We start from the raw sequence: 25,259 nt of genomic DNA, 5'->3' as shown, positions 1-25,259 counted from the left end.
CTGTGAAAAATATCTACTTCTTACACTATCCATAACTAAACAATAAATTACGGCATTATTCCAAGTGTTTTCCTTATCAGTTTCTTTTCTAAAGGTAAATACAAATGAAAATATCTGACATACAAAATAAGAAATACTTAATTCAAGCAAACTTTAAAAGAATTTAAGTGCTTCATGTGTTTTTTCTGAATCAAAACCCTTAATTGATATTAAGCTTTGATCAGCATCAAATTTAAAATATAACACTGAAGTAGCAAATTTTCATGATACTGGTTCATAATATAACTTCTCAGAAGCTGAACGTTCTGTGAAAAATGAGAAAATGAAATGCAATGTTTCTTGATAGAAGGGACAGAAATCTTCCTTCCCTTTGTGACAATACGCTAAGACAAGCAGAAAATATCAGCTTACACTCTATTTCATTAGATATGCCTTGTATGAATTGACTACAGCTGATTAAAAAAATTCATATTAAGAATACAGAATGTATTCAAATAGTTAACTATCAATGCGAATGAAAAGATAATGGCTTAGTATAAAATAATCTCCATTAATTAACACTTACTGAATAAGTTTCTACTACATTTATAAGGCCCACATTTTCTCTCCTAAATTTCCTATTTAGAAAAATTAACAGTGAATGCAAAATGGCTGCCAAACTCTTATGTACAGGGACTTAAGAATTTAATTTGTATCTCTCTTACTAGATTTAAGCAAGGTTCAGTCTTTTAGGTCTATTTAAATTTCACCATACTAGAAAGGTCTTGCTTGAGCACCCCCTCATCACTCCTTACCACTCTGTTTCCTTCGTCTTCATAGTACTCTTCAGCACCAAGCATATGATTTGCTTGTTTGTCTATTATCTGTCTGCTCCCACTGCAAAGTAAGCTCCAACAGAACAGGGCTTTGTCTGATCTCTTCATTGTGCTATCCCCAGTGTCTAGAACTATATACCGTGCACATAGTAGCATTCAATAAGTATTTGTTAAAAAAAAAAATGATTAAAAGGTCATCAGCTCCAAAATCCTAAGGAAAAACTTAATTAAAGATATTTGACAACCATGAATGCCAAACTATACCAAAAGTTTTATTTTTAAATAGTATTTAAAATAAAGGCATAGTAAGTTTTCTTTTCTATCCAAAAAGACTAAATATCTTGTCAAAGAATAGCTGGGTTACTAACAGTTGTTAATTATTACTACATTATTCAGTTAATGTAATTGGTTCCTGTGCATACCTTAACAAGTTTCAAAAGCTCATAGAGATCTTCAACCTCATCACCTTCACGTTCGGTATACACTCGTCCCGTATCCACACTCCTTCCTCTTATGGTACGGCGGTAGAGGGGAAGAGCCATTGCTTCTGCATACAGATCGACGGCGTGATGACCCACTGTCTGATACATGTAGCTATCCAGTTCATCTGACCCCACTGCAACATTGAAAGTGGAAATAATCAGTAAAACCGAGTGAAAAAGAAAGTGGATTTGAAAGTCCATCTGGGTTACTGCTTGGAGACTTACTACAGTATATCTCTCTGCATTAACGAAGTGAAATAAAGTGGAAGAGTGGTACATTTGTCCACAGTTGCATCCAGTTCACATCAGCTCTAGTCATCTCTACTACTAATTACAGATACATATAAATTTTTAAAACTATATACAATAAATGTTTAAAGAGAAGAGTAATATAGCCAATAAATTTTGATTAGTTTATTCAATTAAAGATTTTATTACATAAATGTTTTTCAAATCATTCAAGGTTATTTACAAAGTCATCTGGAGTTGTAGGAAAAAACCTTCCTTAACTAAGTAGCTACTTGGTTAACAAGTGACAAATATTTGTAAAAATAAATTACATGCTCTTGATATATTTTATATTCAGTACTTCAACAAGACATACAAAAATATATAAATTAAGCAGCAGTCCAAGATAGCTGCAAAAGAAGACCCTGAACTTACCCCCTTCCACAGAAATACCAAAACTACAGCTACATATGGCATAATTCCCACTGAATTCTAGCTGAATAGCTCCCTCCACAACAAGGAATAAAAGGGCCACATCAAAATGTGTGACAAAAGCAGAGACTCAATCTTGCCCAAAACCCCAGCAGTGACCCACAACAGAAAGGGATCTCACAATACTGAAACCTCTCCCTGAGGAGGGAGGGGTTTGTGCCCCACACCGGACACCCCAAAACTGTAAAACCTGCACTTGAAAGACAAGGACCCTAAAACATCTGGCTTTGAAAACCAATGAGGCACACACCCAGGGGGTCTAAGGGACTGTGGAGATTTGAGATATTCCTTTTCAGGAGCTTGTGCATAGACTCACTCCTCCCAGGACCCAGCACAAAGACAGCAGTTTGAGAGATGACTGGGTCATACGTGAAGATTTATTTGCTAATATATAATTGTCTGCTGAAGGGGCAGGGGCAAGTTGGGACTTTCTTTGGAGATGGAAGTGCTGGTAAGCAACATTTTCCCTCTCCTTCTTTCCACATTGCTAGCGCTGGTGACAAGTGCAGGTGCCTCACCTCCAATACTTTTCCCCCACGTGGCAAAAGTTATAGGCATGCCCTACCCTCAGCACTCTTTCCTTGCTAAATCCACAGGTGAGCCCCACCTCTAGCACTCTTTTCCTGCATTGCTAAATCTGTGGGCATGTCCCACCCCAGTGCTCCTCCCATACCTTGCTAAAGCCATGGGTATGTTCTGCACCCAGCACTCTTCCCCTGCATCACTAAAACCATGGACATCACCCTCAGTGCTCTCCTGCAGCCTCACTCAAGTTGGCCACCAAGCACAGTCCACACAACAGACACTCCTCGATCACTTGAACCTAGTAGCCAGAGGGGCTTCTGTTTCTAAGCCCCACAGGACTAGCTCTATGGAGGCTACCACACCTACAGCACTGAACAGATAGGAGACTGAAACTCCTCCCATCTGCTTTGCAAAAGGCCCATATGCTTGTCCTGGAGCTTCAACTTGAGGGACAGGCTTCATGTTAGTCACATACCTAAAGATTACAGAGGTGCCCTCAGAAACCACAGGCAAGAAGTTACATCTTTGAGCCCTCCCTTGGCCTTGTTACAGCTCACTGATACCTCTCAGAAAGAAGCCCAGGTTTTTGTAACTCATGCCCAAAGGACACTTTCATCAAATCTCAAAGTCTAACAGCAGAGTTTACACTTGTGGTCCCACCGAAATGTATATATTTGCATTCTTTAAAAACTGCTGCCTCAGGATCTGGCTTTCAATCCACCTGAAACTAGTTCTTCACTGAGATCACTCCCTTTGTAGCACTGATAGGTCTTGGAACACCTTCGACACTGGGGACCTAACAAGAATAAATCAGTCTACTTAGGCAATCACAAAAGTTCAAGAGACAACCAGGAGCTAAAGCAAGGTTGAACAACAAGGTTCATCTACAGAAGGCCACTCCCATCAAGACTAGAAAAGACAGCTGTTTCATTTAATATTTAGAAACAAACACAGAGAGTAAAGCAAAATGAGGAAACAGAGGAATATGTTCCAAATGAAAGAATAAGACAAAACCTCGGAAAACACCTTACTGAAATAGAGTTAAATAATTTAACTGATAAAGAGTTCAAAGTAGTATTCACAAAGATGTTCACTGAATTCAAGAGAAGAATGGATGAGCACAGTGAGAACTTCAACAATGAGGCAGAAAATATAAGAAAGTAACAAACAGAAGTCACACAGCTGAAAAATACAATAACTGAATTGAAAAAGTCACTGCAGGATTCAATAGCAGACTAAATGAAGCAGAAAAAGGATTAGTGAGCTGGCAGACAAAGCAATGGAACTCACCCAGAAAGATCAGATCAAAAAAGAAACAAAAATTAAGTGAAGATAGCTAAAGTGACCTAGGAGACAAAATAAAGAATAATAGCATTCACATTATTGGGGTCTTGGAAGGAGAAAAGAAAGAGAGAAAGAGGTAGAAAACTTACTGACGAAATAATAGCTAAAAACGTCCCTAACCTGAGGAAACAGACATACAGGTCCAGAAAGCAAACAGAATTACAAATAAGATGAATCCAGAGAGATCCATAGCAAGACCCATTATAATTAAAATACCAAAAGCTAAAGATAGAGAATATTAAAAGCAGCAAGAAAAAAACTAATAGTTACATACAAGGGAACCCCCCCACCATAAGACTATCAGCTGATTTTTCAGCAGAAACTTTGAGGGCCAGAGGGAGTATCATAATATACTCAAAGTGCTGAAAAGAAAAAAACTTCCAGCCAAGAAAAATCTACCCAGCAAAATTATCATTCAGAATTGAAAAAGAAATAAAATATTTTTCAGAAAAGAAAAGCTTAGGGAGTTTATCACCATTAAACTGGCCTTACAAGAAATTTCAAAGGGATTTCTCTAGGCTGTAAAAAAAAAAAAAAAAGCATATATCTAATAACTAGAAAACATATGAAAGTAAAAATCTAATGGATTAAAGGAAATATATTGTAAAGGTAGTGAATTAACCACTTATAAAATCAGTTTATAGGTTAAAGGACAAAAATAGAAAAATTTACTATAATTATAATTAAGGGATATACAAAATTAAAAATGTATAATATAATATTAAAAACATAATGAGGTGCCTGGGTGGCTCAGTCGATTAAGCTGAAACTTAAGCTGAAACCTGACTTGGTTTTGGCTCAGGTCATGATCTCTTTGTTCATAGGTTCAAGCCCTGACTCCACACTGACAATGTAAAGCCTGTTTGGGATTCTCTCTCTCTGCCCCTCCGCCATTCACACTCACTCTCTCTCTCCCCCTCTCTCTCTTAAAAACAAAAAAAGAAAAAACTTTTAACACATACAGTGTGGGGGAGGGAATGTAGCTTTTAAAATGCATTCAAATTAAAGTTGTTATCTATTTAAAACAGACTGCTATATATGAAATGTTATGTATATATAAACCTCACAGCAACCAACAACCAAAAACCTATAATAGATACACAAAAGATAATGAGAAAGGAATCTAAATCCAACATCAAAAAAAAGGCATTAAACCACAAGGGAAGACAGCAAGAAAAGAAGAAAGGAACAGAAAGAAATTACAAAAAAGATAGGAAACTTAACAAATGGCAATAAGTAATATACCTGTCAATAATTAATTTCAGTGTAAATGGACCAAATTCTCCAAACAAAAGACAAAGAGTGGCTAAATGGATTAAACAAACAAACACAAGACTCAACTATATGTTGCCTAAAAGAGATTCACTTTAGCTCTAAGGACACACACAGAATAAAAGTGAAGGAACAGAAAAGATACTCCATGCAAATGGAAAAAGAAAAGTGGTACTGTTATACTTTAAAACAAAGACTATAACAAAAGACAAGGGCATTATATAATGATAAAAGCATCAATCAAAAAAGATGACATAAAATTTGTAAATATTTATGTACCCAACATAGCAGCACCTAAATATATAAATATTGCCAGATCAAATATTACCAGACCTAAAAGAAGAAATTAACAGCAATACAGTAGTAGAGAACCTTAATCATCATGTAAGTAAGAACCACTTACATCAATAAATAGATCACCCAGACAGAAAAATCAACAAAGAAACATCAGCCTTAAATGACACATCAGACCAGATGGACTTGGTAGATTTATACAGAATATCCCATCCAAAAGCAGAATACATATTCTTCTCAAGTGTTTGTGACCATTCCCCAGGATAGCTCACATATTAGGCCACAAAAAAATAATAAATTTAAGAAGCCTGAAATAATAGCAATCATTTTCTCCAACCACAATGTTATGAAAACTAGAAATCAAATACAAGAAGAAAACTGGAAAATTCAGCAGTACGTGGAGATTAAACAGCATGCTATTGAACTAATGGGTCAATAAAGAAATCAAAGGCAAAGTAAAAAAGAATACCTTGAGACAAATGGAAATGGGAATACAACAATCCAACACCTATGGGATACAGTAAAAGCAGTTTTAAAGGGTAGTTCAAAGCAATGCAGGTTTACCTAAAGAAACAAGAAAAATCTCAAACAATCTACTTTAACACCTCAAGAACAAGAGAAAGAATAAACAAAGCCAAAAATTAGCAGAAATAAGGAAACAACAAAGAGTAGAGCAGAAATAAAATAGAGACTCAAAAGACAAAAGATCAATGAAATTAAGAGCTGGTTCTTGGAAATGATAAACAAAATTGACAAAGATTTTGACTAGATCCAGCAAAAATTAAGAGGACTTCAAATAAATAAAATCAGAAATGAAAGAGGACATGCTACAACTGACACCACAGAAACACAAAGGATCATAAGAGTTACTAAAAGCAATTATATGACAACAAATTTGGCAATGTAGAAGAAATGGATAAATTTTTAGAAACATACAATCTTCCAAGACTAACTCCTTAAGAGATAGAAAATCTAAATAGACTGATTACTAGTAAGGAGATTGAATCAGTAATCAAAAATCTTCCAACAAACAAATCAAGTGGGATTTACTCCAGGGTAATAAGATGGTTCACATCTGCAAATCAATTAACATGATGCACCATATTAACAAATGAAGGATAAAAATGATATGATCACCTCAATACATGCAGAAAAAGCATTAGAAAAATTTGGCATCCATTTATAATAAAAATTCTCAACAAAGTGAGCATAGAGGGAAGTGCCTCAACACAATAAAGGCAATATATGACAAGCCCACAGCTAACATCATATTCCATAGTGAGAAGTTCAAAGCTTTTCCTCTAAGATCAGAATAAGACAATGACATTCACTCTCGTCACTTTTATTCAACATAGTACTAGAAGCTCTAGTCACAACAATGAAGCAAGAAAAAAAAAGCATCCACATTAGGAAGAAGTAAAACTGTCACTATTTGCAGATAACATGATACTTTATATAGTAACCCTACAGACTCCACCAAAAAACTATTAGAACTAATAAACAAATCCAAAAAGGCTGCAGGATATAAAATCAGTATACAGAAGTCTGTCACATTTTTATACAATGATAACAAACCACCAGAATGAGAAATTAAGAAAACAATTCCATTTACAATCGTATCAAACAGAATAAAATACCTAGGTATAAATCTAATCAAGGAGGCTAAAGGCCTGCACACTGAAAACTATAAGATATTGGTGAAAGAAATCGAAGAAGACACAAATAAATGGGAAGATATTCCATGCTCATTGATTGGAAAAATTAATTGTTAAAATGTCCATATTACCCAAAGCAATCTATAGATGCAATGCAATCTCTATCAGAGTTCCAATGGAACTTTGCACAGAACTAGACCAAATAATTCTAAAACTTGTATAGAGCCACAAACAACCCTGAATGGACAAACCAATTTTGAGAAAGAAGAACAAAGTTGGAGGTTTCACGCTCCTTGATTTCAAACTGTACTATAAAGCTATAGTAATCAAAACAGTATGGTATTTGCATAAAAACAGACAAATAGATCAGTGGAAAAGAATAGTGAGCTCACAAATAAGCCCACACATATATCGTCAATTACTTTATTACAAAGGAGCTAAGAATATACATTGGGGAAACAATAGTCTCTTTCAATAAATGGTGTTCAGAAATGGGACAGCTACATGCCAAAGACTGAAACTACATCACCATTTTATACCATACACAAAAATGAACTCAAAACAGGTTGAAAACTTAAAACAAATTAGAACTCAAAATAGATGAAAGACCTGAAACCATAATAATTCTAGAAGAAAACATAGGTGGTAAGCTCTTTGACATTGGTCTTGGCACTGAGCTTTTGGATCAGACTCCAAAACCAAAAATAAACAAATGGGACTAGATCAATCTAGAAAGCTTCTACACAGCAAAGGAAACTATCAACAAAATAAAAAAGCAACCTACTGAATGGAAGAAAATATTTGTAAATCATATATCCAATAAGGGATTAATAGCCAATATAAATAAAGAACTTGAGAGCAAAAAAACCCAAACAATCCAAATAAAAATGGTCAGAGAATCTAAATACACAGTTTTCTAAAGAAGACACACAAATCACCAATAAGCACATGGAAAGATGTCAAATATTACTAATTATCAGAGAAATGTAATCAAAATCACAATGTGACATCTCATACTGGTCAGAATGGCAATTATTAAAAAGATAAAAAACAACAAGTGTTGTAGAGGATGTGGAGACAAGGGAATTCTCATACACTTTTGGTGGGAATGTAAATTAATAAGAAATTTCCAATATGGGAAACAGTATGGAGGTTACTGAAAAATTTAAAACTAGAACTACCATATGATCCAGCAATTCTACCTCTGGGTATTCATCGAAAGAAAACAAAAATGCTAATTCAAAAAAGATATATGCATCCCCACGTTCACTGTAGTATTATTTACAATAGCCAAGAAATGGAAACAATATGTGTCCATCAATGGATAAATGAATATAGAAGATGTGGCATATATACTGCCACATACAAAGGCATCACACTAAGTGGAATAAGTCAGAAAGAGACAAGTATCAAATGATTTCACTTACATGTGAAATCTAAAAAACAAAACAAATGAACAAACAAAAAAAGACAAAAACAAAATCATACTTACAGATACAGAGAACAGATTTGTGGTTTTCAGAGGGAAAGGGGGTTGAAGGAGCATGTGTGAAATGGGTGAGGGTGGTCAATCGTATGGCGATGAATGGTAAGGAGATATATCATGGTGGTCACTTTGGAGTTTAAACAAACATTGAATTATTATGTTATATACCTGAAACTAATATGTTATATACCAATTTTATCTTAATAAAGAATAATAAATAAACCATGTCTCAGGTGGACCCATGAGCTTTGTAATATACTTTTAATAAAACTGTTTATCTAAAAAAGAAAAAGAAATTCAATATTGTTAGAGCAGTTTCAAATGTGTACAGAAACATAGCTTAAGCTAGTCAGTAATACAAATCACTGGTTGTCACAAGATTCCACAAATATCAATACAGGTAAAATATTCAAAATAGATGAGTCACACCAGACTATTTTGATGATACAAACAAACTTACAAATATATTGGATCAGGCTTTTTGATGTCATATTTACTTTTGAGAAAAAAGAATCATGAAGGTACAAAATATTATTTGCAGATATTCATCATAGCATTATTTATATTAAAAATTATAGTGTATTCATATAATGAAATACTTTGCAACCATTAATATAATTTTGAGGAAAAGCATTTTCTATTTTTTACTTTATTGTTGAAGTATAATTGACATACAATGTTATATTAGTTTCGATGTTATATTAGTGTACAACATATTGATGTGACAATTCTATAGACTGCTCAGTGCTTCCCACAATAAATATAGTCACCATCTGCCACCATGCAACATTATTACAATATTATTGACTATATTTCCTATGCTACTCTACATGCCCATTTTATAAACAGAAGTCTGTATCTCTTAACCCACTTTCGCCCATTCCCCTACCCACTTTCCTTCTAGCAATCACTAGTTGTTTTCTGTATTTGTCTAGTGTTTTGTTTGTTCATTAGTTTGGTTTAGATTCCACATGTAAGTAAAATTGTATAATATTTGTCTCTCCCTGTCTGACTTATTTCACTTAGTATAATGCCCTCTAGGCCCATCCATGTTGTTGCAAATGAAGAAGGAGCATTTTCTTTTTATTTTTTCTATTTTTTAATTTTAATTTTAATTTTTAAAATATAATTTATTGTCGAGTTAGCTAACATACAGTGTATACAGTGTGCTCTTGGCTTCAGGAGTAGATTCCTGCGATTCATGGCTAATACACAACACCCAGTGCTCACCCTAACAAGTGTCCTCCTCAATGCCCATCACCTATTTTTCCCTCTCCCTTATCCCTCCCCCCATCAACCCTCGGTTTGTTCTCTGTATTTAAGAGTCTCTTATGGTTTGCCTCCCTCTCTGAAACTATTTTCTGCCCTCCCCTTCCCCCATGGTCTTCTGTTAAGTTTCTCAAATTCCACATATGAGTGAAAACATATGATATCGGTCATTCTCTGACTGACTTTTTTCACTCAGCATAATACCCTCCAGTTCCATCCTCGTTGTTGCAAACTGCAAGATTTCATTCTTTTTCATTGTCAAGTAGTATTCCATTGTATATATAATCCACATCTTTATTCATCCATCAGTTGATGGACATTTTGACTCTTTCCATAATTTGGCTATTGTTGACAGCACTGCTATAAACATTGGGATACATGTGCCCCTATGAATCAGCACTCCTGTACTCTCCATATAAATTCCTAGCAGTGCACTTGCTGAATCATAGGGTAATTCTATTTTTAATTTTTTGAGGAATCGACACACTATTTTCCAGAGCAGCTGCACCAGTTTGCATTCCCACCAACAGTACAAAAGAGATCCTCTTTCTCCACATCCTCGCTAACAACTGTTGTTTCCTGAGTTGTTAATTTTAGCCACTCTGACCAGTGTGAGGTGGTATCTCAATGTGGTTTTGACTTGTATTTCCCTGATGATGAGTGATACTGAGCATCCTTTCATGTGTCTGTTGGCCATCTGGATGTCTTCTTTGGAGAAGTGTCTATTCATGTCTTCTGCCTCTTTCTTTCTTTCTTTCTTTCTTTCTTTCTTTCTTTCTTTCTTTCTTTCTCTCTTTCTCTTTCTTTCTTTCTTTCCTTCTTTCTTTCTTTCTTAAATTGTTTTAATGTTTATTTATTTTTGAGAGAAAGAGAGTGTGAGTCAGGGAGGGGCACAGACAGAAGGAGACACAGAATCCAAAGCAGACTCCAGGCTCTGAGCTATCAGCACAGAGCCTAATGCGGGGCTTGAACTCATGAACCGTGAGATCACGACCTGAGCTGAAGTTGGACACTTAACCAACTGAGCCACCCAGGCACCCCTTCTTCTGCCATTTCTTCACTGGATTATTTGTTTTTTGGGTGTTGAGTTTGGTAAGTTCTTTATAGATTTTGGATACAAACCTTTTATCCAATATGTCATTTGCAAATATCTACTCCCATTCCATTGGTTGCCTTTTAGTTTTCTAAAGTATGTTCTGCAGAATAGGAATCCCATGTGATGATAATAAATACTGGATGCAGAAAGGATTCCATGGTCAAATAATTTATTAAAAACGGGATAACCATGTTAAACAGGTGTCTTTGCTGTAATTCTTCCTAGGCTAATGTGCTTTAACGTGTTTCAATAAGGGGAGAGATTATGAACTATATCTCAAATTTATGTACCCTTAAAAGACTTACATTTTATCAGGTATTTGTGATTCAAAGAATATATCTAGGAAATATTGTGATGGAATAGTAATAACACGGAATATGTTCACAATGTGTTAGTAAGTTTTAAAAAAAAGGTTACAACACTATTTGACATATATGTATGTATGTATGTATGCATATATGCCAAGAATGTCCAATTAACCTGAGTATGAAGAGTATCCTATCAAAAGGGATGAAAAAATGATATTTTAAGGGCCCCTTCATTAATCAAAACCATCACCATATGCCATCACATTTTGGCCCACCAGATATGAACCCAACCCATACACCACACTGGCTTGCATGTACTCACATTATTACTACATACCTGTCTACTCCTAGTCAACAGTAGGAAGTAGAGATATAGCCAAAGTCACCCAAAAACCTTTCAGCCTACCCTCATCTCACACTTACCCTGGATCTTTAAATATATTAGTTTTAAAGAACACTGATACAATTGAATTAATATATTTAAAGAACTTTGAGCTTCTCAGCAAGAAACTTCCTGATGTTGGCACAATAATTAAAACATTTTACTGACTTCAAAAAACCTAGAAGACAATTTTCCTTTAAGGCTCCATTTAGTCCTAACCACAATGTAACTTGTATTAATGGAACCTATATTGCAACAATGGTATGAGATCAAATAAAACCAAAAGACTCCACTGTTGCCTGAAGCACCTCAATTAACATGCCACAAAAGTTCCTACTACAAATTTAAAGAGATGGTTTTGTGAATTTTATGACAAGTTCACATTATCCCCATTGATGGAAATAAATTCCTTTCCAGACTACGCAGTGAAAACCCAGTGCCATGAATTCACTCTAACCAATTTCATACTGGAGTCATCTCTACCAGTCTTTCCTCATTACAGTTCCTTTTACAACATGTTTGGGGAAAAAATAAGTCAATCAATGAATCATTCAATAATCACCAATTTCCTGCTGACTTTAAATCAAGATTAGCTAAATCCTCTCCATTTACCAACCCACAGCCATCTACTCTCTTCCCCTACAGTTTCAGCTGATTTTTTTTCCCAGCTTTTACTTCATAATATTTTAATTCCATTTACTGTTGAATTTTTCTAGCAATATTCTAAGTAAATGTCTCCATACCATTCTGAAGTATAATTTAGAGATACACTTTATCATCTTATCCACCCTGCCAGTGAACCATGAACACATGGAAGATTATACATCAACGATTCAATAAAATGTAACTATACTAATTCACGTAGAGAAGTTTAAAACAAGATAGAAACTCCAGGTAGAAAAATTATATCATTATATATACTATATAAATTTCTGTTTTTTAAATACCAAGACCTCTCAGATAGAAAGCTTAAAAAACCCACTTGCCTGCTTAGCCAGAAGGAATAAGGGAAGTTTTTTTTCCCTTTAGTAACAGAACATAAGGCTGCAACAAAAGTCTGCTTCTTCTTTTATAATATAGAAGTTACAATACAGTTTCCATTCAAGCTTAGTCAAAGAGATTTCTCTGTATTATTTAAAGTCAGAAAAAGGAGGTCATTTCCAAACATCCTTAAATGCTGTTATATTATTCATCATTGAACCCTAGTGCAAAATCCTAGACTGTGTGTTTACCCTTGATCCTTTACAAGACCTGTTTTCTATTTCTTCCTATAAAATATTTCAAATCTCTACCTTCCCACTTCACTTCCAGCACTACTTGGGTCTTAAGTGTGAAATAAAGAAAATTCAGATATCTGACTGAAATAACTGCTTGATATTCCAGGCCTAATTCTAGTTAGTTCATTATTCATCTGTCCACCAATAATTGAGTGAATGCCTACTATAGAGGCATAGAGCAGTCCCAAGTACTAAGGCGCAACTAAAGAAACATAGAAGACATAATCTCTCCTCTCAAGAATAAGCAGTCTATTTGGGGATAAAAATCAAAGACAAAATAAATAGAAAATAACTGTAAAATGATATAAAAAACAAAAATTCAACAGACTGGTAGCCTTGAGGAGGGAGGGAGGGAGGGAGTGAGGGAAGGAAGGAGAGAAGGAAGGAAAGAAGGAAAGGAGGGAGGGAGGTAGGGAGGGAAAAAAAGGGACATATTTAGCACTAGATTCAGATTCAACTAAATTTACTGGATGCTTACTTCATGCCAGGAACTCTAATTAGTGTTTTTACATATACTACTCATTTAATTCATCCTAAAATAACAATAGAGCCAAAGCATGGTCTTCAAAAAAGCTGAGTAAAGGGGATGATAAAAAGCTCTTACTAGAAGAGCCATGTGGAGTAGTATTAAATAAAGTCAGACAAGTGTAAATCGTTCCCTATTATATCTTAGCGGTTAATATCTATAATTATATGGGTATAATAGAAGAGTATAAAAGGCAAATTGGTGAATATTTTCCTTTTTTTTTAAGTTCTAATCGTAACAAAAAGTACAACTATGCATGGTGATAGATGTTAACTAATCTTATTGTGGTAATTATGTCTTAATATATACATATACCAAATCATTACATTGTACACCTATAGCTAATACAATATTATATGGCAGTTATATCTCAGTAAAAATAAAAGAAATTATCGAAGGTTGAATTGTGTCCCTCTCAAATTCTTTCCCTGAAATCCTAATATCCATAGCTCAAAATGTGGTTTTATTTGCAAGTAGGGTCACTGCAGATGTAATTAGTTAAAATAAGATCATTAGGGTGGTCTCTTAATCCAAATATGACTTGTGTCCTTATCAAAAGGGGAAACTTGGACACAGACAAGGTCACGGGGGGAAAATTTCTAATTACGGAAATTTCATTGGGAAGAAAGCTGAAAAAAAAAACAGCTTACATGAGGTCTGTGGGTTATTTGTGGATGCCCTTGTTATCACAGGCAAATAAAAAGTGGAAATGTACTGCTTTATGCTTCTCTCAAGTCTTACATGTTTAGCGTACATGTAAGATGGATCATTTATCATTATATGTCTTACTCTCCACTCTCCTAGAAGGTGTATCTTATTCACCTGTACATTGCTTACAATACTTGGAATGTGCTGTGGTGGAAGAGCAGTACACTCTGAAGTAAGGAGGTTCAAGGGTTCAAGCCTCAGGTCTGCAAGTTTATTCTAGTTACGTACCTTGGAGAAATTTAGAAAACTATGAGTTTCAGTATCTCTGTCTAATAAAACTGTCTAGGAGTTCTTAAGAGAAATAAAGGATATGCAATTAAAGACACTTAGCATAGAACCTAGCATCTAATTAGGTGCTAAATATATATTAGTTCCATTTTTGTCTTTGCATACTGCATACAATAGAATGCAATTATGAAGTTGGGAGTTTCAGTCATTTAGAGAACTTCCCAGTAAGGGTATCATACACTTACCTTGGTTTTCAGCTGGTCTTAGATTTGCTAAAGCAACGATCTGATGCCCAGCAGCAATGCACTGCATCATATTATAACAGCTGTCCTTCCCACCACTTAAAAAGAAATAAAGAGATAAATATCAGGTTATTGACCATTATTGAACATAGAATCATTAGATATCAAAATATACTTATTCGACTTTTCAGAATACTTCAGGAACTGCTTTAGAATTAAAACACAAAAGACCACATCTAATTTCCATAGCAGAAGCAAACTAAACAAATGCATCTGAATGCCTAAGGTTGCTACTGACAAGAGCTTGTGAAATTATGTGCCAGGATAACAAAGACCATTCTAAATAAAATATGATAACTCTTTGGTCTCTTTGGTTTATAACAGTGGCTCTCCTTTATATACCAAGTGCTTTGAAAATTAAAAATATGATTTAATTGTAAATTCTAGCTAAACAGCTATTACATATATTCCTTAGATAACATTTTCTATGGAAAAGTAGAAAACAGTCTATTCTGTTTTACTATAAGAAATCTAAAAACTGACCACCATCACCAATTAAAGGCTCAAATTAAAGATCTGAGACCCAATCTAAAGACAGTTTGATGGCCATGGTGGGTTCACATTCTATAGAGCTAGAAAACAAAATGCTGAATTACACTGATGAAGTTAAACATCAATACCATCAGTACTTTAGCTATCACTATATGGATGATGGCAGGACAAGGCTTGAGCCTTGGATCTAATAAACAGATTGAAAGGAACTTCTAAATTCTCATACCAAATCTACCTAAGGCAAGGGCAAATCACTTAGTCAAGACAAGTGGTTTATTTATAACAAGGCTGAATGGCAACCTTTATGCCAATGGCAACCTCTATGCCAAGTTCATCTATAACAAGGTTGAATGGCAACCTTTATTTTGGTTTAAAACTCTACTGCCTCTCCGAAAGATATGAATAGACACTTCTCCACAGAAGATATCCAGATGGCCAAATGACACATGAAAAAATGCTCAACATCACTCATCATCAGGGAAATACAAATCAAAACCACAATGAGATACGACCTTACACCTGTCAGAATGGCTAACATTAACAACTCAGGCAACAACAGATGTTGGTGAGGATGCAGAGAAAGAATATCTCTTTTGCATTGCTGGTGGGAATGCAAACTGGTGCAGCTACTTTGGTATTTATCCAAGGGATACAGGTATCCTGTTTGAAAGGGACACATGCACCCCAATGTTTATAGCAGCACTATCGACAATAGCCAAAGTATGGAAAGAACCCAAATGTCCATCAACGGATGAGTGGATAAAGAAGAGGTGGTATTTATATACAATGGCATATACTTGGGAATCAAAAAGAATGAAATCTTGCCATTTGCAACTACGTGGATGGAACTGGAGGGTATTATGCTAAGTGAAATTAGGCAGAGAAAGACAAAAATCATATGACTTCACTCATATAAGGACTTTAAGAGACAAAACAGATGAACATGAGGGAAGGGAAGCAAAAATAATATAAAAACAGGGATAAATAATTATACTATTTACAATAATATAAATACAGAAAACAAACAGGGTTGCTGGAGGGGTTGTCAGAGGGGGGATGGGCTAAATGGGTAAGGGGCTTTAAGGAATCTACTCCTGAAATCATTGTTGCACTATATGCTAACTAATTTGGATTTAAATTAAACAAATAAAATTAAAAAAATAAAACTCTACTGCCTTTCATTGTACGTGTTTCTTCCTTTACTTTATCATTACCTCCCTTTTTTCCCTACTGTTCCATTCTTTCCAATCTTTGCTTAAGATCTGCAGGTGCCCCTCCAGGCACTTGAGACCTGTTCATAGACCAAGAAACTTTTAAAAAGAGACTGCTTGTCCTAGAAACTGGACCTTTGGCCTTTTATTTTAGTTGCCAACATTTATCTGCCTCTACCGCATTCTTCTAATCAATAACAATGGTCATTCCAGAACTTCTCAAGGCGAGACCACAAGGGGCATGGTGAAGTTATACATCATGCTCCCTTTCCTCAGACTCTGATATTCCCCTAAATCTTCCACAACTTCCCCTATTGAACTTCACTGCTCTATTTTCTCAGGACAAAAAGATTTCACCAATTCTTTAGAATATTTAGAATATTAAAGATTTATGTGCATAAAACCACAATTCTAATTCTTTAGATTATTAAAGATTAAAGAGTATACACCTGGGCACCTGGGTGGTTCAGGGGGTTGAGCTCTGACTCTTAATTTCACCTCAGGCCATGATCTCACAGTTTTGTGGGTTAGAGCCCCACATTGGGCTGTACGATGACAATGTAGAGCCTGCTTGAGATTCTCCCTCTCTGTCTCTCTGCCCTTCCCCTGCTCCCACTCTCTGTCTCAAAATAAATAAACTTAAAAAAAATAATAAAGAGTTTACACCTATAATCAGAACTTAGCTTTATAATTCATTTGTAAATACGTTAAAATTTCAAATATGGCTTTAAAATAGCATTTCCTAAACTGTGCTCTATGGAATGTTAGTGTCCAAAAAATACTGTAAGAACAAAAGGTTTTGAAAATGCTGAGCAACTTACTTGCCTCTTAGAACATTACAAAGTACCTAAGCATATGTTAGGTGAAAAGTCCTATAGATTAGAATTTTAATTCCCACCTCTGGTATACTAAGTGAAATTACTCAATGTGCTTGGGTTTACATGCTTCATTATAAAACCAGAGAATGGTTTAGCTAATCCTCAAGGTGTCATTCAACTGTAAAATTGAAGAAGTCAATCTTTTGTGTATAAGAAGAATAATGTTCTTTATGCTCTAAAGATATGTGAGAATCTTGGTTTCACTTATCCCTTAAAGCACACGAATATATCCCATCTCTCATTTTAGTACACACACACACACACACACACACATGATACGTTACAAATAGATTCACCGTATTTAAGTTTAAATTCATATATATTCAAATGTATATTCATATAAATGTATATTTATGTATGCATTCATATTCTTATATATAAATTGTTATATATTCATACTTATAGCATGTCTCCTAACATTTATACAGATCTTACATTTAGCAAGAATTTTCCAACATTGACGTTTTTTAGTAATTTGCTTTTTTACCATAAAAGTAATATATACACATTACTGAATATTTACTGTAATGGATTATAGTAATCTTTTATCAATGTCGCCAGGATCTGAATCTTCAATTGGTGTGTCTTACTTCAATGGTTAAACTTTTGGCAAATTGCATATGATGTAAATTACTCATTTCCTGGACTACTTTTTATTCTTATCTATCTGATCATGAAGATCACAGTGGTCAGAGATTAATCATTCACTTAACAGAAAAAATTTACTGGGGCGCCTGGGTGGCTCAGTCGGTTGGGCGGCCGACTTTGGCTCAGGTCATTGATCTCATGGTTTGTGGGTTCAAGCCCTGAATCGGGCTCTCTGCTGACAACTCAGACCCTGGAGCCTGCTTCGTGGATCTGTGTCCTGCTTTCTCTGCCCCTCCCCCATTTGTGCTCTCTCTCAAAAATAAAAAATAAACATCAAAAAAATTAAAAAAAAAACTTTACTGAATATCAATAATTATTTTGACGTTATAAAGTCATAAAAATGGTTGGGGCGCCTGGGTGGCTCAGTCGGTTAAGCGCCGACTTCGGCTCAGGTCATGATCTCACGGTCCGTGGGTTCGAGCCCTGCATGGGGTTCTGTGCTGACAGCTCAGAGCCTGGAGCCTGTTTCGGATTCTGTATCTCCCTCTCTCTCACCCCCCCCCCCCCCCTTCATGCTCTGTCTCTCTCTGTCTCAAAAATAAATAAATGTTAAAAAAAATTAAAAAAAAAATAAAGTCATAAAAATGGCATTGGAATATTCCAGTCACTGCAGAAAGGATTAGAATGTAACATTAAGCATTCTTAATAGGTCACTATTGTTAAGCAGTATTAACTAGGGCATTGAACAAAAACGTTTATCAAATCTTCAATGGGCTTACAAAAGAAAAGTTGGTTGTGATGTATCTCAGACACTCTATACAGGTCCTAATCTCATCAAATATACATGTACTGTAGTCTAAATTCCCTTTTTAATGTTACTATGTTTATCTTTGCTTCAGTTTACATATTGCACATAGAAACATTTAAACTAGTCTGTCTTTCCCTTCCCTTATATAAAACAGGGAGGGGGACAAAACAGAAGAGACTCATAAATATGGAGAACTGAGGGTTACTGGAGGGATTGGGGGGGGGGGATGGGCTAAATGGGTAAGGGGCACTAAGGAATCTACTCCTGAAATCATTGTTGCACTATATGCTAATTAGGATGTAAATTTTAAAAAATAAGAAAGAAAAATAAATAATAAAAAGTATAGACTAGTCTGTCTTTGGTTATCACAGGACTCACTTTTTTAGACACCTAAATAAGTTGCGCTACTATAAATTTCAAACTTCTTTTGTAATGGAGTATGTTACCATGCGTCAACCTAAAAGCAGGTGTCTATATCAAAAGCAACTGGATTTAGGATAAAACTGATACAATTCCATCTTCATCCCGAGGGAAGAGACCCTTTCTCTGTACTTGAGCCCCAAGGTAAAATACACCTTGGTCAAAACCAAACCAGTCGAAGGTGGGACTGCAGGCGAGGGAGAAGTGGCCTTAAGCGGGAGGGGGCGGAGCTAGTAACAGCCCCCGGAGGAAGGCGGACCAAAGTCGGCGCAGAAAGACAAGGAACTGCAGAAGAGGTCTGAGTAAGTGGAACTGAAGCCGTTGGCTCTCAAACTTCACTGCCCATTACACTTTTTAAGAATCCGACCCGGAACCTTGTCAGAGTAATGAAACCAGCGCTCTGCCAGTGAGACCCAGACAAGGGTGGGTTTTCAAGTTCCCCTGGTGAACCCAATGTGAATTCACGTATGAGGGCCAGAAAATCAGAGCCAGGGGCTGACAGACTGAAGAGCCTCGGTCCAGGGCCGCGGGAGGGGCCGAGCAATAGCCCGAAAACTCCGCCTCTTCCTGTGGCCGGGAGGAGCCGCTGGGCCCCCGGACACGCGGTTCCTGCACAGACACTCTTCCGCGCCGCCGAAGGCGGCGGCGGTAGCTGCCGTTTACCAGCAGGAAAGGATGAGAGGCCGGCAGGGGAGGAGGAAGGCGGCACCCGCGCCGCGTTACCTGATCAGAGCGGCGACCCTCATGCTGGGCGCAGTACGCGTGCGTGCGACGGGCGCGGGGCGGGGGGGGGGAAGCTGGGAAGTCGCCGCCGCAGCCGCCGCGGGCCGTGACGCGCCGCGGGGCCTGGCGCGGGTGTTCGCCTCGCTGCCTGTCAGCGGCGGGGCGTTGCGACCTCTGAGGCTGCCTTGTGGAACACCTGACCACGGAGGAGGCGGCACGTCGGCGCCTTGTCCCTGTGACAGGGCCCTCCTGGCCCAGGAAAAAAATGATGTTTAGGCGCGGCCTGACCACCTAAGTGAGGGCACTGAAGCTGCCAGGGAAAGGGCAGGGTCCGCGTCGCCAAGCCCAAATGCGGTGGTAGTGGATTTGTTTCGGCAAGAGAACGTTCAAAATCACTTAGGCTGCAAATGGAAACACTTGGAACATGCAAAGGGAGAGGAAGTGTGCCCTCACTGCCTCAGCCACCTGCAAGAAACTAACTGCACCCTTTAGTGTTTTTTTTAACCTAATATCTCCTTTGTATTACAAATCTAAACCTGAAACTACCCCTGTGAAGCTCGAAGCTCCCTGGGGTTCGGCCCTTTGCGTAAATACAGCACCGTAGAAGCCGAAAGAGCCTTGGCCTTGCAGAATCATTCACTAAGTATTTATTGAATGCCTTTCATGTACCAGACACTGTTTTAAGCTCTTTGGGATACATTCATGAATAAAACAAGGATCATTACCTTCCTGAAGTTTATATAGGGGTGAGGAGAGCAGACAACATGCAGGTTAAAAAAATCCTGTAATATCTTAAAAAGTGGTAAGTGGTATGAAAAAAAAAATTAGAGATTGAGAGGAATCAGGAAGGAGGCAGAAGGGCAAGTTGCAGAATTAAAAGGCAAGATAGGACTTCTGGGAAGGTGAGATTTGAGCCAACTCAAAGCGATAGCTGTGTATGACTGGAGATGTGCTCCAGGTAGAAGGAAAAGCTAGAACCAAGGCCCCAGGTATATTAGGTGTCTGTAGAGGAACAAGGCTGGCCCATGTGGTGGGAGCAGAGCAGCTCTGAGAGTACTGTGAGGCAGAGAGTACAGCGAGATGAGGTTCCAGTGATGGAGGGAGGAGGAAGATCATATATAGGGTCTTGTAAGCCATAAAGAACTTTGTCTTATTTTGAGTGAAGTCAGTGGCCACTGTAGGGTTTGGGACAGAAGTCTGACTTAAAACTTTTAAAAGATTACACTGTGCTGTTTTAAGAATACACCTACCTATGGTGAGGCTATTGCAGTAATTGAAGAGAGACACGGTAGAGCCAGGAACCAGGATGGTGCTAGTGAATTTGGGCAGAAGTAAGAGAATTCCAGGTCTATTTTGGAAGTAGAGTTCATTGAATTGGATGGGTTAGATATGAGTTATGAAAGAAGGAAAACCATGAAGGATGATACTAATGTCATGCATTAAATTAATATATGTAAGGAATTTAGAATCATGCCCAGCATAAAATAATCATTCAATTTAATTATACTATAATGTTCTCATTAACTCCAGTACTCTTGGTATGATGAGTGACTACAGCAATGACAGTCTGCATACCAGTTTCACCATCTAAAATGATGCATTTTTATTGGACCCCTGGGTGGCTCAGTCAATTGAGCAGCTGACTCTTGATTTCAGCTCAGGTCATGATCCCAGGGTCCTGGGATCAAGCCCCCCATTTGGCTCTGCTGAGCATGGAGGCTGCTTGGAATTCTGTGTGTGTGTGTGTGTGTGTGTGTGTGTGTGTGTGTGTGTGTATGTGTATATGCTGTGTATATATATATATATATATATATGTATATATATATATACATACATATATATGTATGTGTGTGTGTGTATATATCCCTCTGCCCCTCTCCCCTGCTCATCTGTGTGCTCTCCAAAATAAAAATAAAAAAATAAATTATTAAAGTGATGCATTTTTAAAATTATGAGATGGTGGGTATTTAACAAATGAGTCAACTATTTAAAGCATTTGTTGTCTAGTTGGGGAGATAAGACAAATACATTAAACAGATATTCGCAATACAAGATGGCATATTTTGAACGTAACAAGTTATGTGATGCCTATAGCAAGGGCCCCATGAATTGAACCCACAGGGTAGATGCTACAATGAGGACTGAATTTCAAAGATGGGCAAAACAGAGCAGGAAGAACAGTTGGACCTTACAAACAGGCAACAAAACAGGAGGAGTTTAGAGCATGTCACACCAAAATATGTTGCTTCAATGTATTGATTACTTTAAATTAAAGGCATTGAGAAATAGCAGACATGGGAAGGGCACTCTGACCCTCTTTATTCCTGAAAATAAGGGATAAAACTCCCTCATAGAAGGTGCCTTCCCTGTACTCGGCAGAAAAGAAGAGCTAGGGGATTGAGGAATAGACGTGATAGGACCTAAACATTCATTCCTAAGGGGTTGTAGACTTTGGCCATCATATCCTTCTTACTCTGGGGTTGTTGCATGTGTCCATTCACAGTTATCATTGGGCAAGGGAATGTCAAGAGGCACCCAAGTTGACCACCTGTGCTCCACCTGTATTCTTCCTCGTCTCTACTGTGTGAAAGCAGTCCCATCTCTTCTTGCTAATCAGAGTCAAGTATCCTTGGTTGCCTGCCCCTGCAAAGGGTTAAAAATGCCCTACTACTAAATATCTTCTAGTTCAATATATCAGTGTTGTACCCCCTGGCAAGAGAGAAAACCTTAAAGACTAGGACTGCTAACTCTGCCCAGCCCAGAGTTGTGGGAGGTGAAACACAATGTTCCCCAGTGGGTCATCGGGAGTGATTGTAAATGAAGCTGTTCTTCCTTTCACCCTTTGGTTCCCAGATCCAGATAGCTTTCCTATTGGAAACACACTGCCATACAGAGATTTCTGACTTAGTGCCTATACTGTATCCTGAGGAATGGTGCACCTTCACTGTAGAGTATTGTCTTTCAGCTGCTGATTTAGCTGTTACTTCAGTAGGCCTTTCCAGTACTCTATAAGACCAGCTTCATGTAAATAGTCCAGTATGTGATACAGCAATTAGATTTCATGGATATGGGCCCACTTCTGTACCTCATTCTCTGTGAAGTGGGTTTTTTTTTTATTTTTTATGAATACTCTGCTGGATGGGATTCTTTGCTTATAGAGTGAGCACTGCTAGTAGAGTCATTGCAGATAAGAAAGGCCAGGTTAGTATCCTCTCTGTGTTCAATCCAAGTCTGGGAGCAGCCTGGAAAGGCATGGCCTTCAATGAATTCCATAGTGGATCCAAAAGTGTGGCAGTTGAAAGGTGTCTGTCATCCATGCTTCCTGCAGCAGGTGTTTTTGAAAGGATATGTGAGTGGGTCACCTCCATGACTGCCACACTGAGGCAAAATGGCTTTCACAGAGTCACATAATGAGGGGCAGCAATGTTTACACTACTTGTTTCACACCATGTCCCTTTGGAGTAAGAAATGTAGAATGAAGGGTTCGTTCACACTTAGAATTATATTTGAAGGAGAGTCCATCTGAATTTGTGAAAAATCTAAATAATAAACAGTATTTTAAAGAAATGCTTTAATTTAAATCAAAAACAATATATTAATCTTAATATATTGTTAATATATTATATATTATATAATTATATAATATATTTTATTTTAATAATTAATTTAATAATTTATATAATAGTTTAATAATTAATTAATATAATTTAATATAATAATTTAATAATTTATATATTATATATAATTATATAATGTATATTAAATTATATATTATATATTAAATAATATATAATATATTATAATATATTGTTAATATAAACAGTATTTTAAAATGCTTTAATTTAAATCAAAAACAATATATTAATCTTAAACCTAGTAGTATACTCATGGAATGCTGACAAAGTGTTTTTAAGAAGACTCATAAGTTAATAGGGAAAACTTATTTTTAATTAGTAATATCCATTTGCCTATAATAATTTGTTGAAACGTCAAGAAAAGTTGGCCTAGCAAGACCTCTATGTGCATAGCATTCTATATGGATAGTGTAAAGGTTACTGCAGCCTAGTCAATGTCAACAAGTTAATAAATTTTATATCAGTATAAAGTAATTACTTTTTATTATACTGAAATGACTTGTCCAAGATTCACATTTTATTTATTTTTTTTTTTAATTTTTTTTTTCAACGTTTATTTATTTTTGGGACAGAGAGAGACAGAGCATGAACGGGGGAGGGGCAGAGAGAGAGGGAGACACAGAATCTGAAACAGGCTCCAGGCTCTGAGCCATCAGCCCAGAGCCTGACGCGGGGCTCGAACTCACGGACTGCGAGATCGTGACCTGGCTGAAGTCGGACGCTTAACCAACCGCGCCACCCAGGCGCCCCAAGATTCGCATTTTAAAGGCATTGAGAGCTCACTTCCTGCAGTCTCAAGCTCTTACATATGAGTGACTATGGATTCATTTGTAGAACCAACAAAATAGGTGAATAGGAAATCAAACTCAAAATAATTTCAATCCTTTGCCAGGGTACTTAAAAGAAACTCTCCATAGCCAAACACTGTTGCTGGTAATAAAAAGTTGCAAGCTGTCACTGAATTCTGCTTTCCTGGCAGCACATCTCAGTGATGTACTGATTGATAAAGACTCAGATAATCAAATCAAAAACTCTGCAGGTAGTTATTCTCAGAGGCCTTAAGGATTTCATTGTGCTGTATCAGGAAGCCATCGGAAGGTTTCTTGGTAAGAACTTAGGAAAAAAGAATTAAGTACTTATTTGAAGCATAAACTTAAGGGCATCATTATATGAGTATCTGATCCATCTATATTAGTAATGGCAGCTTATATGGGCCGGGCACTCCTCTAAGTATTTTATGTATGGTGACTCAATTAAATATCGCGGCAAATCTATGAAGTAGGATACAGTGTCATTCCCACTTGCAGATGAGAAAGCTGAGTAGAAAGAAGCTAAATAATCTGCCTATCTTAGTGAGTTTGGGCTGCTTTAAAAAAAAATATCATAGCCCAGTGACTTAAACAGCAGACATTTATTTCTTACAATTCTGGAGGCTGGGAAGTCCAAGCTCAGGATGCCACCATGGTCATGTTCTAGTGAGAGCGCTCTTCCTGGTTAGCAGACTGCTGTATCCTTACAGAGCGGAGAGAGTCTCTTCTTATAAGTACTATTCCCATTCATGAGGGTCCAATGTCATGATCTAATTACCACCTAAAGTCCCCCGCCTCTAAACACCCTCACATTGGATTTTAGGTTTTCAGCATTCAGTCCATTGCACTGCCCAAAGTCCTATAGCTAGTAAATGTCAGAACCAGGATTCCAACCCAGTCAGTCTAACTTTAAAGTCTATACTTTTAACCTCTATACTCTATCTGCCACTGAAATGGTCAGCTGGTTTTCTGGCTAAAATATCCTGTTTCCAAGATATGTTTGGAA

The 25,259-nt window shown here is 36.9% G+C and overlaps 1 protein-coding gene across 3 annotated transcripts in view; it reads right to left on the bottom strand.

The window, feature by feature from the left end:
• The window catches only part of DPH6 (diphthamine biosynthesis 6), a 214,199-nt gene extending 194,083 nt beyond the window's left edge, over positions 1-20,116 (bottom strand). The window contains exons 1-3 of one of the 3 annotated variants that reach the window (XR_006293322.1): positions 19,810-19,946; positions 14,633-14,727; positions 1,238-1,431 (exon numbers count right to left, since the gene is read on the bottom strand). Coding sequence is in view for 2 of the 3 variants with exons in the window: in XM_043555713.1 (XP_043411648.1) it covers positions 1,238-1,431; positions 14,633-14,727; positions 19,810-19,832 (312 nt within the window). In the remaining variant the exon portion in view is untranslated. Of the gene's footprint in view, positions 1-1,237; positions 1,432-14,632; positions 14,728-19,809 lie in introns of all 3 variants that reach the window. The other 2 variants (XM_043555713.1, XM_043555712.1) reach the window with 2 other exon arrangements.
• Between the last annotated feature and the right edge of the window lie 5,143 nt (positions 20,117-25,259).

This window comes from Prionailurus bengalensis, chromosome B3 (assembly GCF_016509475.1).
Source record: "Prionailurus bengalensis isolate Pbe53 chromosome B3, Fcat_Pben_1.1_paternal_pri, whole genome shotgun sequence".
In the NCBI taxonomy this organism is placed as follows: Eukaryota; Metazoa; Chordata; class Mammalia; order Carnivora; family Felidae; genus Prionailurus; species Prionailurus bengalensis.
The sequence above is the reverse complement of the archived record's forward strand: the minus strand, read 5'-3'. Positions and strand labels throughout refer to the sequence as shown.